General features: G+C 41.5%; 1 protein-coding gene across 2 annotated transcripts in view; it reads left to right on the plus strand.

The window, feature by feature from the left end:
- The window catches only part of SHANK2 (SH3 and multiple ankyrin repeat domains 2), a 319,438-nt gene extending 316,092 nt beyond the window's left edge, over nt 1-3,346 (plus strand). For both annotated transcript variants that reach the window (XM_059825852.1, XM_059825853.1), the window contains one exon: nt 2,773-3,346. In XM_059825852.1, coding sequence (XP_059681835.1) covers nt 2,773-3,346 — 574 coding nt within the window. The remainder of the gene's footprint in view (nt 1-2,772) is intronic.
- Nucleotides 3,347-20,399: the final 17,053 nt, after the last annotated feature.

A 20,399-nucleotide genomic window follows, 5' to 3' on the forward strand; every position in this document is an offset into this window, starting at 1 on the left:
TTCATCATCTGTTTGATATTGCCACAATGGCTGTGAATACAAAACCATAATTTCGAGTATTTGTAAGACAGGAAAGTTCAGTAAAAGGGTAACTGCAGATAAAGAGATAGGGAAACGTTTCCACATTTATACAAAACTCGTCCTGCTCTGCTCACAATCACTAGGGCAGCATTATCCCAACCTTTTTCAAAGCAGGTTTTTTGTTGATTTAAAATTATATCATGCCTTATTAAAGAGTTTGAGACTCCTAATGCTAAGTTGAAGTAGGTAGGAATAACTTGCTCCCCTTGGTTAGTAGAATTTAATAGTTTCTTGCCATAGACTTTTTATTTGTAAGAATGCTTAGCTCCAGTCCTGGAAGACAATGAGAGCCATTAAGCTCCAAAATAATGACAGGAAACACTCAGAACCTTGCCAAGTGTTTCCTTTCTTTGTTAAATTACAAAGACATAAGTGCTAAAAGTATTTCTCCTACTGTGTTTTAGGTGAAGTACCAATCCTTCAACTCTCAAAAAGATCCCCCTGTTCCCATTGAAATGTATGGAACAATTTGTGGGAAATCAGTGGGATTGCTCATGTGAATAACATGTACATTCTCCAAAAGTTATTCTTAGTGCTTTTCTAATAACACAGTACTGGAGCTTTATTTGAATGAGACTTGCTGTGACATGAGCGTGCTCTGAATCTCGGTGTTGCGGTGCTGTAGGTTACCTGATGCCTAGGTTTCTTAATTACGCACCAAGCCAGACGTGATGCGGGGAGTATGTAGCTAACAGGGCTCGCAACAGCCGGCAGCAAACCAAGGGAACACTGAAGAAGGTCTCCAGCTCAGTACTACCAGGACTGCAGTAAGGCTCATATGAGCGAAAGGGATTAATAGCCTGTTATCATTGCCTCAGGTTAGCTGCCTATATTTCTTCATTTTGGTAATGGATGAGTACTTCACTGGGGGAGCGGGTTAGGGTAGATGATGAGGAAGTGCTGCTACCACCATCTTTTTATTTAAAATTTTAACCACTCTTCTGTTCAGGATGTGGGTGACGAAAGTCAAGTCACTCCCCTTCCGCGGGCGTTCACAATTGCATTGCACTGGGGCGCAGAACCGGTGAGACAGGATAACCCTACACACTATACCCTCCTTCCCAGCAGTCGCAGTAAAGCCGTCGTGATCACCTAGGGCAGGGGAGCAGGAGAGGGCCTCTCATTTATAAAGCGGATCTGGTGGTGAGGGACATACTTCAGAGAGAACAGATGTGGGGATTGACCCCTGCCGTGTGGATCATTTTTGGTAGTTCCTTTGGTGGCAATTAAGTCAAAATCTTGAAACAGTGACTTAGGAAAAGACCGCAGTTTCTTCCATAACAGCACTTTAAATACAAGGGCTGCAGAACCGCGCTCTTTCTTCAGCTCTGTAAGATCTTTTCTGCACAGTGGTGAAATCTGCAGTATTAATGAAAGCATTTGTATGTGACATTGTGCACCCAAATCATCTCCAGTTCTGCCCAGGCATGACGGGTCGGGCCTGGGGGCAATCTGGCACTCAGATACAGAGGGCTTCAGGCAGGGTCTGGGTTAGAAATCTAACTACGGCATCCTCCAGATCATCCTCTGAGGTCCATGGCATCACTTCGAGGATAAATAAATCCTTACTTTGGTCTGGAAATGCCTGAAATTAGTTGTCTGAAGGTTTTCCTGGTTGGCAGGGTATTTTAAAAGGGAAAAACTCTGGAGCTTAAGGCACCCAAGGATTCAGTGGAAGATCCTGAAGTGCGCACGCTGACTGGCAGAGTTTTCTCATGAGAAGGGCGGGCTGCGGAGTTAAGCATTTTATGATATGAGCAGACCTGAACGGGGATCTTCTGCTTCTAAATTTGTTCTGTAGCCACTAGACAAAAGCAGACTCGTCTGCTCCTTCACCCGCCCTCTCAGCCTTAGCATTAGAGCTAGCCTCTCGGCACGTTTCATGCCTGCTTAGTTTGTAATCTGAAATTTCCTTTAGGCAAGAGATAGGTGCCAGCGACTTGATCACAACTACGTCACCTCTGGGCACGCACAGTAACAAGGATTTTGTCTCCTTAAGTTTTGTGGTAAAACTGCCAAAGTATCATTTCTGTGTAGAAGGAACTGGTGCAGAAGTCCTTTCATGAACCTTAGAAGGACTGTCACGTTTTTAAAGCACGAAAAAGCCAGCTGAGCAGAAAGTGAAATAAGAGAAGCTTGTGGAGCATGGTCTGTGAATACAAACATAGCCTAAAATCCACTGAGTAGCTGCCCAAAGATCCAAAATCCAAGTTAATAATATGCTTCAAATACTTTCCGTAACTGCTATTATTAGTTGTGTTATCTAACAGTGTGTAAAACTGGTAGGTTAAAACTGAAATGAAGGATCCCCTCCATACAATGAAGGGAAGATCAACTCCCGATTGCACTTCATGGGGAGCACGAAGTGCCTGTGTGCTTATTCCACTGGGTGGTTCTCATTTAACCACGAGTTAATTTGGTGTAGCCTTAAAAAGGAAGACTGTGCTCTGGAAGGTGTTTTTCTGAACGGCTCATAAACAAGGGTTTTGTTTTTAACTATGGCTTACCATTGATGATTGTTTTACGGGAAAGATTTAATGATACCATCTTAGTACTTTTAACCTGATATCACTCATTAAAAAATGAAAATAATCAAGCATTCCAAGCCCATATTTACCATGTGTTGATATGGACAACCTTCTGAGCTGGTGGCTGATATATCTAACTTTCCACGTCTGTTTACAATTTCAGGAGCACGGAAGTCATGAGTACTGTCTCAGGTACACGAAGTACAACAATCACTTTTACTGTCCGACCTGGAACCAGCCAGCCGATCACACTGCAGAGCAGGTCCCCAGACTATGACAGTAGGACCTCAGGAGCAAGACATGCTCCAAGCCCTGTGGTTTCACCAACAGAGATTAATAAAGACATCATGCCTGCTCCTCTGACTGCTTCTGCTTCAGCTTCATCTCCTTCTCCAACTTTGTCCGATGTATTTAGCCTACCCAGCCAGCCCCCTTCTGGGGACTTATTTGGCTTGACCACAGGGCGCAGCAGGTCTCCTTCTCCCTCAATATTACAACAGCCAATCTCAAATAAGCCTTTTACAACTAAGCCTGTCCACCTGTGGACTAAACCAGATGTGGCAGATTGGTTGGAAAGTCTAAACTTAGGTGAACATAAAGAAACATTTATGGACAATGAAATAGATGGCACTCATTTACCAAATCTACAAAAGGAAGATCTGATAGACCTTGGAGTGACTAGAGTTGGGCACAGAATGAACATAGAAAGAGCTTTGAAACAGCTGCTGGACAGATAAGAATAGCTATTTTGCCTCACAAACTTCTGTTGATAACTAGAGATGGGCTGGTACTGAAATACCCCAAATGCCTTGTCTGTCTGCGAGTGCCAGAAAATTGGGGGGGCGGGGGGGAAAACAGTTTAATTCCTGGTACTCAGGTAATGCAGACTGTATGCTACATGCCCAAACATAAACCTAAATATGTTACATGAGTGGGGCCATTTTATTTCAAAGTCGTGGGGAGATATGAGAGAGAGAGAGAGAGACAAAATTGTTAACTTCAAAAATATTATCTCTTGATAATGCCCTTCTGCTGGAACCATTACATACCACTTTTCTTTCAGTTTAAAATTGCAAGCATTTCATTTTTTTCTTGAAAAGCACTATATTCTCTTCTTGACATTCAGTCTCCGAGCAGGCTTCCTTCCCCAACCTTTAGTTCATTTTAAGAGGACAGAGTGCTTTGTTACCATTCAAACCCATTTTTGTTAGTAGCAGAGGCGCAATATTAAGACAGGTACAGGAGTTCGTATTATTGTTTTTACTAGTTTAGCTCTCTGATTTGTTGGTAGTGAAGCTGGTTGTTCTGCTGGAATTAGTTCAAAGGTAACCTTGCTCTGTTTTACCTGGTATTTATTTATTTCTGCAGTTATACTTAGCACTCTTCCGAGGTGGCAGAACAAGTTCAATACATGCTCCATTGACTTGACCTGTAAGACGATGCAGCCGTTGCATAAAAACTGAGGAGGAATGCACACTTAGAGGTACAACAAAATGAAGCTAGTTTGAACCTGAGACCCCCAGTTTTCAACCAGCTAAACTACTGCTAAGTCGCAATATGAACTCTACAAGCCAGTAAAAATTTGGGTTTATGTACAGACGCATCTTTTGGACTTCACAGTCAGATACTCAAATATGCTGAACCCCGAGACATGCTGTTTAATTCCGTGAGCGGTAAGTGCTTAGCTATTTTGAACATCAGGCCAAGAAAGAAGAAAAAGATAGATGATTGTTCCCATTGAAGTCAGAGGGAAGGTTGCCAGTATTTTAAGTGAGAGAGGGATTTCAGCCTGCTAGCAGAAATGGAAATGTTTCAGCTTGTTAAAAACACTGAAAAAGGTAAAAAGGTAATGCCAAGATGGAAAGATGTATATAGCATCTCAGAATGCACGTGTTCCAAGGGCCAGGAGGGATGGGTGGGTATCCAGTGTCTCGTTTTTATCGCTGTTAACAGATATTGACTTCTTGACAAGGACAGCAGACGGAGCCCTTTGGGGGAGCTGGACGTTGCCCATCAGCCTCCACTGATTTCTTTGCACGGCTGTTCATGAGGTCGCAGGAGAGGTGCGGGCACCCTGCTAGAAACCAGGCGGCTGTGGCCGAGCAGGGCCTGGGTGGTGGGGTGACAGAGCTCGAGAGCTTTCCAGGAGACTTCAGTCAGCAGGGGAAACACACAGATTTGGTTAATCTGACTTTTTTTTTCTTTTTTTTTTAAAGTTAACAAGTCTCTCTCTGCATGTTTGAACTCCCCTTGTAATTAACACCTCTTAATATCTGTGAGTTTTGTAGGTCTTTATTAAGATAATATTCAAGATGTTCAGGGTGGGTAAATTGTGTGTGGATGGCTAGACTGCCTACCTACCATACTTTCAGGTTCTCTTACATTTTGCAAGGTACCTGAACTTTCTTTCCTTGATATGGTCCTTAATATGGTCCAGCCTATCTCTAATTTTTTTATTGTGATTATTTTTGCTCACAAACAAGTGTCTAATTAGGTCTGCAACAGCCCTAGTATGAGTACATAAAGTTTAGCATTTTAAATATCTTTCTTTACTGCAAGTTTAAATAGTTGTACAGATAGTTTATAAGCACAATATTTTAAGAAAATAAGTGGCTGGTCTACTGGGCAGCCTTTGTGCCACTTCAGTGCTAGAAAGTTAAAAACAAAAAACAAAAAAAAAAAAAAACTTTTGTGGTTTACTACTATTTCTGTGGAATAATTATAAAGTCTTGACCTTTTTAAAACCAACCTCATTTGGATGCATCTGAACCAGCAGAGCTGTGTTATATTTTCTATCTTTGCTAGAACTTCTACAAAGGAGGATGAATATTTCTTCAAAAGCGGTTATAGTTACCAACGCATTGGATACTCATAAAAATCAACTTATTTAGCCTCCTGCCCCCTTTACGGAACAACAAATCTTTTGACTTAACATCTGTTACTACGCTATATTTGTATTTGAAAGTTCCAAGTAACCTTGTAATAAAAATCAAGTACTAAGGCATTTTACCTTCAAGAGTACTGAATTTTTCCATAGATGTAGAAAATGGCAGTTTCATTCAGATAGTCGATACAGGCAACTTGAGGCCATCAAATACTTTAAGAAGTGTAAAAATGGTAATTTAGCCATCATTGTCTTCCATTTGGTGATATGACAGAATTCAGTAAATAAACCACTAATGCCGTGCTCCTTTTTTTATTTCTTTGGGTACAGTTGATATTACCTCTATAATATGTGCCAGAAAATACACTAGAAAATACGGTAGTAAAAGAAAATGTAGAAGTTGACTTTTAAGCTGCTTTTTAATCACAACTTTCTTGTTGAATTTACGTTGAACGAGTGCTGACATACGCGGTAAATTACAGTTGACAGTAATCCCTTTCTTACACAGGTGTGTTTCTTGCTCGTGTATCTTTTCAGGTACTGAAGGCATAGGTACAATACAATTAGCAGAAAAGAGGTTTAACACACTAAAGAGCTAACGAAATAGTTTATTTTTACATTATGTCTTACAAAGTAAAGGTAAAGAGACCTGAGAGGACCTACTTTCACCAATAAAATGCACCTCTGCCAAGATGAATTGGTCTCTAGCTCTGTGATGATTTTGCTACAGAAAGCAATAGTAACAGATACGACGTTGCCTCCGAGTATTTTCATCAGTCTGGAAATGTTGGGGGGAGGAGAGAAGACCCATTTATTTCATGCTACTATGATAGTGAAAAACAAGTTGTTAGAGATCTATGAAATACGTTATGATATTCTGGGTTTTAGGATCAACTTTTGTTTATATACTGTAATTTAAATAAATTGCATTTACATGCCTAGTTTCTGTAATATTTGTGTATACAATACCAAAATCTTACAAGATGTAAATTGTGTATAACTGCACAGACTCCTTTCCCTAGGTGTCTGAGAACATTTTAAGTTTAATTCATATATTATAAAATGACTAGATGTGACTGTTGATTTACAGAATTTACATATCACAAAAGTTAATTATTTGTGGTACTTAAGTTAATAAAAATAGTGATTTTTTTTCTCAGTTCTTAAAAAGCATTACCCAGTTGATCTGGTGATGATTATGTGTATGAGCCACAAATATTGATAATTTTTCCATTACATTTTTTCTTTTCTTTTCTAGATATTAATATGTTTCTCGCTATAGTTTGTGTAACAACTTGTGTTCACGTTATCTATGTTGCTGTAATTTTTGTGCTTTAATTCCTCTTATTTCGACTGATTAAAAAAAATCAAGCTCCTGTAACTTGCACTTTTCCCCAATCCTTAATACTCTTGTATGGCAACCAAATTTACTGTAAGAAATAAATATAATATTGCACTAAGGTTGTGGTTCTGATTGCAAACAGAGAACACTGTCTGAGCTTTTATTAAAAAAAAAAAAAAGTTGCCAAACTTGTAATCTGATATTATTGAAAGTGCATAAAATGCTTTAACAAAATGTAGATAGAATTAAGGCAAAATAATTGATTTATTGTGGGGAAAAACATTTCCTTTTCATGTCTTCTTTTTGGTTAAAGCATTCTTTATGCCAAACATCAGTTCATTTACTGAATTTCAGATTCATGTTTGAAATTTGAAAAGTAAAAATTTTCAGCAAGAGGCAGAAAAATACGCCTCTATTTGCCTTAAGGTGGATTTCAAATAATCATGGAATATTTTTTCTCTTGGCTGAGCGTGTGTGTGGGAATGCATGCTCTCAACTTAGTGCTACTGGATGTATAAGGCACTCGATTGTGGATCTGTTCTGCAATTTATTAAGGCACTGAAAATTTTGGCGGCGGGGGCTGGAGGTTTGTAGGGCAGAGCAGCTTTACAGAGGAGGAAAGGAACCAGTGCTCCTTCTCAGACTTTGTGCATCTTGTGACTAAGAAAATGTACCAGCAGGGTATATTTGTACTGTGAATAAACTAGGCTTAAAATGGGAAGAAAAAAAAAAAAAAAAAAAAAGGAAACAAGTCACATAACAAGTCACATCTTCTTTTGGCTTAATCTAAAAATTTGTTTTTCTATCTTCAAATGGTGATGCAATGAAGAATATTTTTTATTTTTGTTTTCTAAGATATTGGAATAAATGCCTAGAACTGTTGCCATTTGGTTTCATATGTTCCTTAACTATTATTCTCTTCTCAGATGTTGTTCTAGTTCATCATTTTTGTGGTTACCTATTATTTCTCTCATATTTTTCCAACAACAATTACTTGGCAGCTTTGTTTTGTTAAAAGAGATAGAAGAAAAAAACAGCCTTTTTTTTATTTCAGGTATTGCGGCAATCCAGTGCTAAACATCTGTGTATCTAAATAAAGTCAGGTATTTACAGTGCAAAACAAAGAATGCTTTGCAATTGTCAATGCTTTGTTGGTCAAAGAAATGAGATGATTTGATCATTGCTGTTGTTGTGTACATTGTATCAACATGTCATGTTTTGTTTCGTTCTTGGTTTTCTGTATTTTTCTGCATTTCGTGGTCTTTCATTCCTTTTGTCCAAAACCATGAAACAAACCCAGTAGCTATGACGGGCCATCCAGAATAGCATGATTGTAGAACTTCAGAACATGTGGTTTAAAAAAAAAAATGTACGTGCCTTATAATTTTCAACCTGGATCAACTACACTGTATTTAACATAAAGAGCTTTATCTTCAAGGTGTTACAGTACCTGACAAAAAGAGCTTGTAGGGCTCTTTTCTGAAGTGAGAGGTCCATGTCACTGCATGAAAAATGGTTAGAAAAACTGGAATGATTTACATCTTACTTTGAAACATTTTTGGAATTATGAGACTGATTTGAAGGCCTCTATTCAAATCAAGTTAACGAGGGGGGGGGAATGAAACAAGACTGTTATTTTGGGTTCAGTTTACTACCGTAAATACTTGCTCGGTTATTCGTGTAGTTGACATGTACTGTATTTCACAGACAAGGTAACAATAATAACTAAACCAAGTGGACTTACGCTTTTAAGTCTGAAGCAAACTGGTTCTATAACGCTGACATCTAGTGGAATTGATGGACATAGTCTCAGAGCAATAGAAGATCTTTTAAAATACGTATTTATTTTAAACAATTGTCATTCTTTCTACAAGAAGTCATTTTAGTGAATTTTTTATTATTGTAAGTTGGCCTGAATATTGAAGTCAGAAAAAAAGGCTGACGGTATAACACAAATTATACACTGAATGAGAAATCTTTAAAGAACTGTAATGTGTTTTCTAGTTTATATGTGGTTGTGTTTTACCGATTTTATGTTTTGAGTGTTAGCGTCTCCATATGATCCTTCATCTGCATCAAGCATGTTTTTTAATGAGAATATAGTTTTTGTCTCCAGTGCTGCAGATCGTGGGCTGTTTTGAACCATTTCAGACATTGCAATCTGACGAGCAGCAGATATTTCAGATCCAAACAGCAAAAGAGTGCAAGGTATTTAGGTTAGGAATTAGTTCAGAATAGCCGGTGGGTGATTTCCCACCTGTACTTGCAGAACTGAAGTTTGGTTTTTCAAGTAAAATTTAAGTTTTTCCTCAGGACTAATGCTAGAAGGAATACGTGCACGTGTGTGTGAGTTCTTGTATGCTTTTAATGTAAAGGTTCTTGGACAGCATTAGAAATTAATGTACAAATAGGACACCAGTGTTGCATGTGCTTAAAAATGTATTGGAATAAATGTTGCAGTGTACCTTTTTGCTTTGAAAATCTGAAGAGAATACAATATACAGAAATCTCAAAATGTAATTCATGTTTTAATGGGTTATTTTCCACTGATATTTTTGCATTATCTAATTGTCTCTAATCACCTATCTTCCTTATATACTTAAAGCAATTTCTTGTAACAACTTCTGAAAAAAAGCCTCGGGATGGCTGAAACTGAGGTTTGGGGGAGAGGAGATAACCTCTCTGCTGCACAGCCTTCTGAAACCTTTGATTCGTTTCCCTGAAGGATGTTCTTCTTCAAAACAAATCCTGAGGGAAGTGTTGCCTCATTACAATGATGTAAAGAATTCACAGCTCCCTAAATGGGCCCTCAGTTGTCCATAATGAATTTTGGGAACTGCCAAGCATGGTACTCCCTACCGAACCTGCCCCCTAGAACATATTTAGTGAGGAACTATTGAGACCGTGTCATTCATTTCTCATTTTATTTTGACCTTGTTGGTACATCTTGAGGTCTCATTTGAAGCTGATATCAGCCCTTCTAAGATGCGCAGCGGTGAAGTCAAGGTGAGAGCTCTAAGTCTCTCATCGGAGGAGAACAGATAGAAAGATGGCTGAAACACAATTTGAAGTGTCGTTTGCTTATTAGTCCACATGCTGTGTTGAAAAATGAACAAAAATAACTTTTTTATATCTAAACATTATCAAATTTGAGCTCTGTGTCCAATTGTGCACAAAATAACATTGTGATTAGAATTTTATTTTTTATTTCAAGCCATGCTGTATCCCCTATTCTCCATTTGCTCTGCCTCAGCAATTTTCTTTCTTTACAAAGCAGTGGATGTTAGTTTCTACATGTGCCATGTTCTGTAGGTCTATTTAATTCACCTGTAAGCCTTTATAGTGACCCAGTAACAGATTACATGCTGTACGTTTCACCTGAGGTGATTTGAAATCTCTAATAATGCTAATTTGCTGCATTACAGAGAAGACCTGAAACAAGGGTAGGTGGCTTCCAGAAAATACTTTGCAACTTTTAGAAAAGAAGTTTTCTTTCAAAGAAAAATTCTTCACATGCTATGTGTATTCAAAGCAGACCGTTTACACACCTTGCCTTTTAGTCTATCGTTTCTGCACATGTCCTCACTCAAACGGGTGTTCTCGTACTGCCTTAGTACTGTTAGGCAATCTTCAACCCTTTAAAAAAAGTCACTAATACTCGACCTGTTTGTGCTGATGACAAGGTTGGTTTATTCGCAGGGAAGATCAATATAGCATATTATACACTTGAAAGAGCAGCGCACTGGGAACAGGGAAAATTTACTCCTACAAAATGCACCAAGTGGAAAATCTCGCCACAAATCCATGGGACTAATCTGTTGGAGGTGACAGAAAGGAAGAGAAAACTTTGTCTTGATAAAGACATGCACAATATATAGCCATGACAAAGGCAAGGCATTTTCAACAAGAAATAAGGACCTATTAATATGAGTGGGCTGAAGGGCGTTCACAGGAGCTCATCTGCAACGGGTACAATCGGGATAGGTGTGGGAACCAGCTGCCAGCGAGATACTGGGAGTGGGGGCTTACAGCAGGTTTGAAAATGACTCGGTCTATTTAACCAAGAAAATAGGAGGCTGAAATGAGATGTCTGCTTTTCCCACTCACATGAGTGGGTGAACAGCCAGGAGAGGGATTTTAACTAAAAGGAACGTTGGCGCTAGAAGAACATGTTACCAATTGGTGATGAATAAATTCAGACTGGAAACTGGGAGAAAGTCCTAACTGTGAGAAGAGTGGGGCTGCGCTGGCTTCCTACAAGGAATAGCATGGGAGTTCACGACCCCAGGCACTGAAAGTTCATACATTCAGGAGAAATCCTGTGGTTATTTCTCACGGCATGCAGCTCACCCCGGGGCACCTTCTGTGCAAACTGTTGTGCCGAAGCCACAGGCTGGATTGGGAAAAATAGGGTGGTGGGAGCCCAGCCTACCCCAAGGGAAGACGTATGGAGGCTCTAAACCAGAGTTTCGCTGCTGGACTGAGGCGCTCACGCAGCGTGACGGGGGGTGGCACCTCCCACGTGAAGCCCTTGTTTTGTAGGATTTCACATCGTTTGGCCCAGCGTGGCACAGGAGAGGCTGCAAAGGCTCACAGGACATGTCTCGTTCATCGGAGAGCAGGGTGGGACACGAGGCATCGGCAGCTGGGAAGCCCAGCTGTCACAGACCGTGGTACCTGCCCCAGGAGGTGATTATATATTTTACATTAAAAAATAATAATTAGATTAATACCGAAGCACTAGGTGAAGCACTGGAGCATAGAAACAAAGCCTGGGATACGCATCTGAGAGATGCAAAAACCTAACTCTAGGCTGCAGCGTTCTTAAATTTCAGGGGAGAGGGGCTGTGTGCTGGCAACGGCTTGTTCAGGAAAGAGAAAATCCTGCCACCTCTTCACGGCAGCGCATCCGCTTGTTAGCAAAAAATGGGTGTTCGAGCTGCAACTCGTTAGGATTAAATTCAAGATCACGCAACTCGGGGACTAAGCATGTAGCCCTGATGTTACTGTTAGTAAGTGCCATACCAGTTATTCCTCACCTTCAGGTTTTGTTTGTTTCCATGGGTTGTTTTGTTCTTTTTTTAAAAGAAAGAAATAAAACGGCTAAAGAAAGACCATTGGCTTGAGCTTGGCATCACTTGCACCCCTGTAGCTGGGAGTTCTTATGTGCATTATTACATGACAGCTGACATCATATCCTAGATCTCTGTAAAAAATAAAAGCCAGGAAAGTAAACACCAGGTTTTGTATTACCTGAATTAAAGAGAAACAAATTTAAGTTATTCTTGGTGGATTTTGTTGGACATGACTCCATTCTCACACGTCCCTCTGTAACAGGGTGCCCTCACGTTATCGGGCAGACTGAGGGTGCACTAACCCCCTCACCCGGGGACGGGAAGGGGACCCCAGGAGGCTGTGCCTGCGCATCAGGGTGCATCGGCACGGTGGCACCCGGGTGGAGGCGGCACCGTGATGCACCGTGCTTCTTTATTATATACCTGAGCAAGCCCGTCTCTCTGCAAGACCTACTTCATGTTAGGTGGAAGTTACTGAAATTCAAAGTGATGGTCTCGCACCTGGGGAGGCCTGATCCACCGTAAGTCCCTTTACCAGCATCCTGCTAACGAGAACAGAAATTACGACAAACAAAGGCACCTGACCACCATTCAGAGGCACTTCCACCTCCCCCCCCATTTATTGACTGTTTATAGCCTGGTCATGTGGTTTAGCTGTGGGGCTTATAAAAGAGACGGACCATGAGGTGGGATGGTTCTTACTTCTCCCTTGGGAAGAGCTGGGGTCAGAGCTCGGGGACTGGAAGTCTCAGCCTTTCTTTGCACTGTTTAAGGGTAAGGATATTTAATTTCAGCCTATTTTGCTTGAATGCTTTTGTTTGTTTGTTCTTTTCCTCCAAGCTGTCTGGTGCTAGGTCGTATCATCCTCCTTCACCTTAGAATAGAAGTTATCAGGGCAAATAGTGGGGTTGGGGTTTTGGTTCACCTTGTATGCAAAGATAGCAGAAAACTTGTAGCAATTTCCATAAATCCTGAAAGCTTAATTTTCAGCAGAACATATTGATTTTCTTTTTTCTTTTCCCCACCATTAAATAACAGATGAAGGCAACTTTCTAACCGGAGGATAATCCATCAAATGGGAAAAATCCTGTCTAGTTAACCACAATAACAAGTCCTATGAAGAATGGTTTTCAGAGATTTGAAAGGCAAAACCAATATTCAGAAACAAACAGAAACCAAGGTGTGGTTGTGGATGATTCACTGTCCCCTAAAGGGCGACAGAGTAACCTGTTAATAAGGATATCAGTGTTGCCATCCAGTTGGATTGTGACAATATTTCATTATGCTTGCTCATGTAGAGTATTGAAAACACAAGTTCTACCTAATTATTTGAGACTCTTGGGTTCATTATAAGAGTCAGTTTTATCCCTGAACTGTAAATGGACACTCAAAGAAAACCTCCCACAAAAATAAGCCCAACTCATTCTGGTTTGTTTGGGTTTTAAGTCTAAGAACTGTTGAACATTTGGGGTTGTAACATTGCCTTAGGCAGAGCAGAGAAGAAAACCAGCCCTGTTAGTAGTCTCGGTGTTTCTCAGAGAAGCTCTGCTGGTCAGTTTGGGGTGGGATGGCTCGCGGGACATTACACAACTGAGATGAGGCAAGTGCTGGCTTGTTTGGTGACATTTTTCTACAGGGCATTAAGAGTGGTGGTGCATCAAGGCTAGCCAGAGATCTCAGTAACGTTTTCAGAAGCACTTGAATGCGTTTGTCATCTAGGACAGCATTTACAGGGGAATTCAGGCAAGCAAAGATGTAGGCAGGTGACTGACAGTTGCTTACATTAACGAAATGAAAAGTGGAAACACTCAAAAAGGAAAACCATCCTGTCACTAGCTGGTCAGCTATCACTATTTTTTTAAACTTGGGACAGTTTCTTTTTCCTGACTAATCTCTTGTTCTTCCTGGATATATGATATTCCTCATTTTTTCTCTAGTGCTTTCTACTTCACATTAAGTATTTTTCCATGATTGCTTCCCAACAAAACTTAAAAAAAAAAAAATTATTTGCCTAAGTGAATTCTTCTAGGCACAGATAAAAACCATTTTATATTCAGGAAAAGTACATGCATTCTAGGTGGTAAGACACAGTGGAATGGTATTACTAGTGGATGACCTGATTTATTTAATAAAACACACATACCCCATGCAGCTCCATGTATTAACTGATTTTAGTAATGCGTGTAAGTGACTGGAGAACTCTCCTGAGCTCAGGCTGCGGACCCCCTGAGTAAGTTATATCACAGCTACAGAGCTAAAGCCTGAGCACACCGTCCCTCCTCCTGCTCCTCTGCCCAACACTCACAGGGGAAACGGGAACTGCTCTAAGGAGTGGGAGAAACAGATGGCAAGGGTGTGGAGATAGATGCTACACACATAGTAAGTGTTGTGTAGAGTGAAGGCTAAAGGAGTAGTCTAGACCAGAAGCGCTGGATCCGTAGCCAAGCTCTGTTAGGTGTAAACCCCTGCTGCTGCTTTTCTTCATGAGCGCATGGACATTGCTCAAATCCCAACCTCAATTATGATTTGTCTTTTTTAATTACTACCTAGGCTAGTAGGTACTGCTCTAACCTATATTTTGGTGATCTTAATTTGGTAAGGGTTGGATATTTGTGCTGTCATATACACCTATGAAATTCAGAGACAAACCTTTTCTATGTTTAGAGTCCTTCAATATAAATAGCATTTTCTTTATAATATGTATACTTACAACTTCAATGTAAGAACATTTAAATTTGGATCTGTTTGTAGTTTTGAGTTAGAAAGGCCAAAACTAACATCTACGGTTTACAGACGGAAAGGGTTATTCAAGTGCAAATTAGCAGCAATGCAATTTTAAAAGCAGTAGACTCAGGTAAAACGAGCTCACTGGAGAATTTTTCCAGATTGTAATAGAAATAACACCTAATATTTAGTGGAGAAATGTTCTTATAAACTTGGAATACTACCAGACAGTATTTGAGCTCTTACATTGCTACATTAAGAAAGATTTTGATTGCCTTTATTTTTATCAGTGCTTTGTTGACCGCATTAAGGTTTCTTGCACTGTTGTGCAAGCACAAGGGAGCCAGAGCCCTAAGAGGCTTAGTTAATTAGGATTGTTTTCTAGCTGGCATAAATAGATGAATTCAGAGTAAGGTGATACATGCAGAGGCTTATGTTTTACCAGAAATGGTAATAGCACTCTGTGTGCCTGGGAATAATAATTGAACTTGAGCATAAAGCTACCAACACTTATTGGCTGGGATGTGTGTGGGCCAATGTCCAGGGCTGTCACAGATGAACATGTATGTTTGACTAATAGCAACATTAATAATAATGTTAGAAGTAGTACAAATGTAAATGGGCATATAATTATCTAGTACCTTGTGGGTTAAATGAACATCTATTGCTGAAGAAAACTTGTGAGCTAGGGCATGGAACAGCATGCTTAAGGAGAAGATGGCCAACAGACCTGGGAAACGTCACCCGGGGACAGAACTACTCTCTCCCGCTGTTTCTCGTACGGCAGGCAAGGGCACATTAGCTGGTCTTGCGTATCAAAGTGCTTACCTTTGGTTTAGTGTGAGAGGGTAACTTCACTCTTCTTGGCTTCTACCATGAAATGTGAGAGCTCTGGTAATGGTTTGTTGAGAGGATGAACCTACCCATGAAACAAAGAGCTGCTCCTTGGCGCTGGCCCCGGCAGTTAGCAGCTCCCTTTCTTCCAAAGTTTCAGCAAACAGCAAGTCCTGTTCAAGATCCAACAAAACACCTAACGTGATTTTAGGAATGTCTTTGTAGTTCTGCTGACCTACCTGAAGTTAGTTTGTCTCATGCTTTGCTTTCAAAGGCCATTAATTCCTGATGCTAGGCACATGCACTGTAGGCCTTATTCCAGAAAACCCAGACCTTAAATTTAAGATCTTTTACATTAAATGCTAGATTGTGGACCTCCCTTATAAAAATCAATGTGACATCACTTCCACTTACAGCAACTACTTGTCATAGATCACTGTAGATAGAGAATATTTTGGATCATATTTCGAACAGAGATGTCAACTAGAAGGTTGGCCAAAAGTGCTTACGAAAAATCAAAACTGTTTGAACAGTCGCAGGTAGAACTGGCTGCCCTGACTTTTCTCTCACAGTGATATTATCCAGCAATGCTCTACCCATCCTAAAACAGGGACACCTCTAGTTGTTGCAGTGCTACCCAGGGATTTTGTATTAGCCCCCTACTAGCTGCCAGCACTGTTGGTGTAAATTATACCTGCATCGTGGTCTTATCTTGCCAAGGAAGGACACCACAGCACAGCCACGGCCAGGAGCTCACAGAAAGGATGGCAATGCTTCATCACCGCACACGCTGGGCAAACAAAGCCCAGATGTTACACCACTCTCACCATCGCTCTTCCTTTATTGTACCAAAAGTAGCAGATGTGAAATGGGAAACTATAGATGCTCAAGAGGAAACCAGCACGCAGAGGGATGCACAGAGGACTCTGGTTATCAACTGGAGCTTTCTTCAGATCACAGTGTGAAAACTGGGAGGAGAACTGGCAAAAAAAAAAAAGCAGTTCAAAGCGGTCACCCAAACAGCCGTAACAGCATCTGCATTTACCGGGAGCATTTTCAATGCAAAGATGCCCCATGTGAGCAGCTATAACTGAGCATCTGGAGAAGCCCAACTATTTGAAGAAGGAAACAGGTCAAACAAGTCACAGAATCATTAAGGTTGGAAAAGACCTGCAAGATCATCAAGTCCAACCACCAACCCAACCCCACCATGCCCACTAAACCATGTCCTGCAATGCCACGTCCACACGTTCCTTGAACACCTCCAGGGATGGTGACTCCACCACCTCCCTGGGCAGCCTCTTCCAGTGCTTCACCACTCTCTCAGGAAAGAAATTTTTCCTAATATCCAGCCTAAACCTCCCCTGGCGCAACTTGAGGCCATTTCCTCTTGTCCTATCACTTGTCACTTGGGAGAAGAGACCAACACCCACCTCCCCACAACCCCCTTTCAGGCAGTTGTAGAGAGCGATGAGGTCTCCCCTCAGCCTCCTCCTCTCCAGACTGAACACCCCCAGCTCCCTCAGCCGCTCCTCATCAGACTTGTGCTCCAGACCCCTCACCAGCAAGTCAGTTGAGTTAAATGCCAATCACACCAGCAATGCCAGGAGCAGAGATCGTAACTTCCCAATGGTGAAGGAGGGCCAGAGCTAACCGTCCGGACACGGCTTGCAGGTACGGCACATGCTTACACAGGGGCAGGCGTAGCACCTGCAGCGGCAGCCAGACGAGGTGATCTCATGCTGGGGAAAAGGAGGAGGCACCAAATAGCAGGGTGCTGTCATGCACAACCTCACTGGCAAAAATGTCACGTCCAAGGGCATCAGGCATGTGGGACCGGGCAGCACCTGTAACGAAAAGATAAGCCTCAGTGAGACGAGTTTCCTCTAAGGCAAACAGAATTGCTTTTGATGTAATTTAGGTCCTATCTTACACTGTTGCACCCAAGCAAAGTGTTATGCACAATTCAGGAGCTATATTGTTTTCCAATTTTGACCATCTGAAGGCTGTTAAGGTGAGAAACCATTCTGTGACTGTAGCAAATACTACTGCCGGTACTCTCATAAGGTAAGGAAGCATTGCCACAAGTTATGAAACACTGTCTACGTGGAGGACGGCACAGTCCTGCTCTTCATAGCACAGTAGCTCCGATGCCATGGAATAAGCCAGCAGCTGTGGAGTAATTTGCTCACGCAGTAATTCGTGCTGAACGTGAACACTAATCAGTTGTTCCATAGAGCTATAAAATTACCATGGACTCCTTGGACCAGGCTAGTGTCATCCTGTGAACTTAAGATTTTGAGCATTAATTCACCGAAGAATGTAACTATTAAAACTTTTCCGCACAGAGGAACGATGCGGGTGTAGGGCGGATGTTGGCGTTGTACTTGCTCCTGCCTCGGCGCCTCCAGCGTGAGCTCCTCCGTTTGGCTGCTTCCCAGCCTGGTCTCTAATCATGGAACTTATTGAAGCAAAATATTTCTTTATCCAGTTAAAAAGTTCCAATAATTCTTCCATGCCAGCTTTACTAAGCTCAAAACAGTGAGGAAAATTGCTATTAACAAAAACTATAAAGCTTTTCACCTGACATTGTGACTAGTCTGAGCAAAGGTAATATTATTTAGCCTCTTTGGCCTCGTTGCCAAAATAAGCAAGAAAGCCAATTGCCTAATTTCTCTAAAGCTTTTGTAGGCATAGGCCTTACAAACCTTTTAAAAGAAAATCAATTAAATAAGATTCTCGGCGATGCTGATGCCCCAACTCCTGACTTGGCGTTAGCCTGAAGTTTATTCTTTGCTTAAGACTCCTTCTCTCGCAGTGGAGCTTGCCATCTAGGTAATTCATTAACCTTGTTTAGCTTTCAATTTTCACTGTATCTCTGACATCTTGTATTTTTGCAGTGCATCGCACTGCCTCAAACATCTAGAACCCCAAATCTGGAATGCAACACCGAAAACGCTGACCTGGGAAGCTGTGCGAGCCCAGCTCTCTGAGGATCACCTTTTTTTGTGGTGGGAATTCTGCTAGAAGTTTGTGGCCAGCAGAAACGGGTGCAGCCATCCCCTGGGCTTTGATCGGAGCAGTAAGCACAGCTTGGAGGACAAGGACACCCTTTGGCTCTCCGATGGTGCTTTGGCCATCCTCCTTATCCGCAGACAGAGACGAGGTGAAGGCATCTATCCGCACAGCTGCGTGGTTTTCTGCTTTTCAGAGCCTTTATGGAGCAGATTGGCACCATGCCTCATCTGAAGGCTAACAAGGCGGTATTTTTAACTCTGAAGTGCCAGGTCTCTTTCTTTTTAGGTAAGCGTGTAGCTAGATGGCAGCCAGCTCGAATGCAAGAGGTAACCGTCAGCTCCCGTTCCCCGCGGGCTGATGGTTCCTTCCCGTTCCCTCCCCTCATTTTCAGTGGGCTTAGATAATGGAGACAGCTGAAGCAGCTGGGGCTTTTTTGGCTACTTAAATAACAGTAATTGTTAAATTAATTTTGCCTGACTCCATGAGACCTTTAGAAAACAGCCATTAAACTCAGATTTTGTGGCAAGCTGTACTAGACCACTATGCACCTCTTTTTAAGCTTTCCCTTGCTGCGTGCAAAGCACTTCCCAGGCAGTCGAAGGTGCATCACCCCTTTTCTGTCCAAGCTTCCCGGACTCTGGGACAAATATGTCAAGTAAAGCTATTTTGATCAAGTCAAATTCCCTTTTTGGAAGCCATCCAAGGCAGTACTCTGTACACTTGGCATTGCACAGTTGAGATCGATACTTGTTCTTCTCCTCTCTCCATGGGCTAATATATCAATTTCCCTTTTGCCAACTAACTTTATAGCAGCGTCTATAAATCACGGTTAGAAGCGGTGTGCTCAATGTGAGAAGAATTTGAGGAAGCTTCTTCAAATTTAGTAAAAATTAAGCACCATGTCTTCAGCATCCTGTTGATAATTAGATATGGACAAGCATGTAATAACTTGCCTACATTATCGCAGCCTGAATTTTGAAGGCTCCGCATCCCTGTATAATGTAGAAAGCCTGCAGCAAGGTGAATACTAACTACATGAGATGGCAGTTCTTGAACTTCATACCACAAGGAACTGACTTGCTGGTTGGGTATTAACCACCCCTGGGTCGCACTTTGAAAGCTCTTACTATAGGCTGAAGTAGCTCAGAAAATCATAGGTGGCTTTAAGTCTGCATTTGCAAAAGCGCTCATCTAAAAGTAGGTGCTTCAGGTAAATACCCTTGGTAACTAGCATTTGCTCTACTTGAAAAAGGGACTTAAAAGCTAGAATATGCTGAGCTGATTGTGACAATCAACCTTCCAGGTTCAGGAAAAACTGCAGAGGACCCACAGACCACATGCAATATAAAATTTTGCTGGTCTGCATTTTATCTAAGCCAAACCACCCCTTCAGAGGAACTTCTCTGTGCTTCAGTTTGTAATTTTCCCTGCCTCCTGCTCCCCTTCCTTGGTTAAAAGTCAAAAACCAGTTAGGTTGATTCTCGCTATTGAAAATCTAGGCAAAATTAACAAGTTGGTAATGGCCCATTGCACATAAAACCCCAGCGAAATACTCCACAGCTTCAAGGCTTTATATAAAATAAATTGGATGCAGGCGCATTCTTCACCATCCTCTTAAGCCTGCCATCTGTGCAGACTAAAAATAAAGCAGCAGCTTCAGGAGAGGTTTGATAAAATGCATCTGAGAAATGCATTGGTAAAGCTCTGCCAGGCTCTTGAAACGACTTTGAGACGCTAACCCTGTGCGCTGCAGAGGGGCTCTTCATCACTCTTGTTATTCAGCCAGCCTCTACACGACCTGCTCGATGGGTAGGGTAACTCCCTCATCGTAAGAGAGATGCTGGCTGGTGATGTTGCATTAGCCAAGAGCTCTTTCTCCATGAGAGCAAAGCCAAACTGGCAGGCAAGGCAGG

The sequence above is a fragment of the Gavia stellata genome, chromosome 17 (genome assembly GCF_030936135.1).
Source record: "Gavia stellata isolate bGavSte3 chromosome 17, bGavSte3.hap2, whole genome shotgun sequence".
In the NCBI taxonomy this organism is placed as follows: domain Eukaryota; kingdom Metazoa; phylum Chordata; class Aves; order Gaviiformes; family Gaviidae; genus Gavia; species Gavia stellata.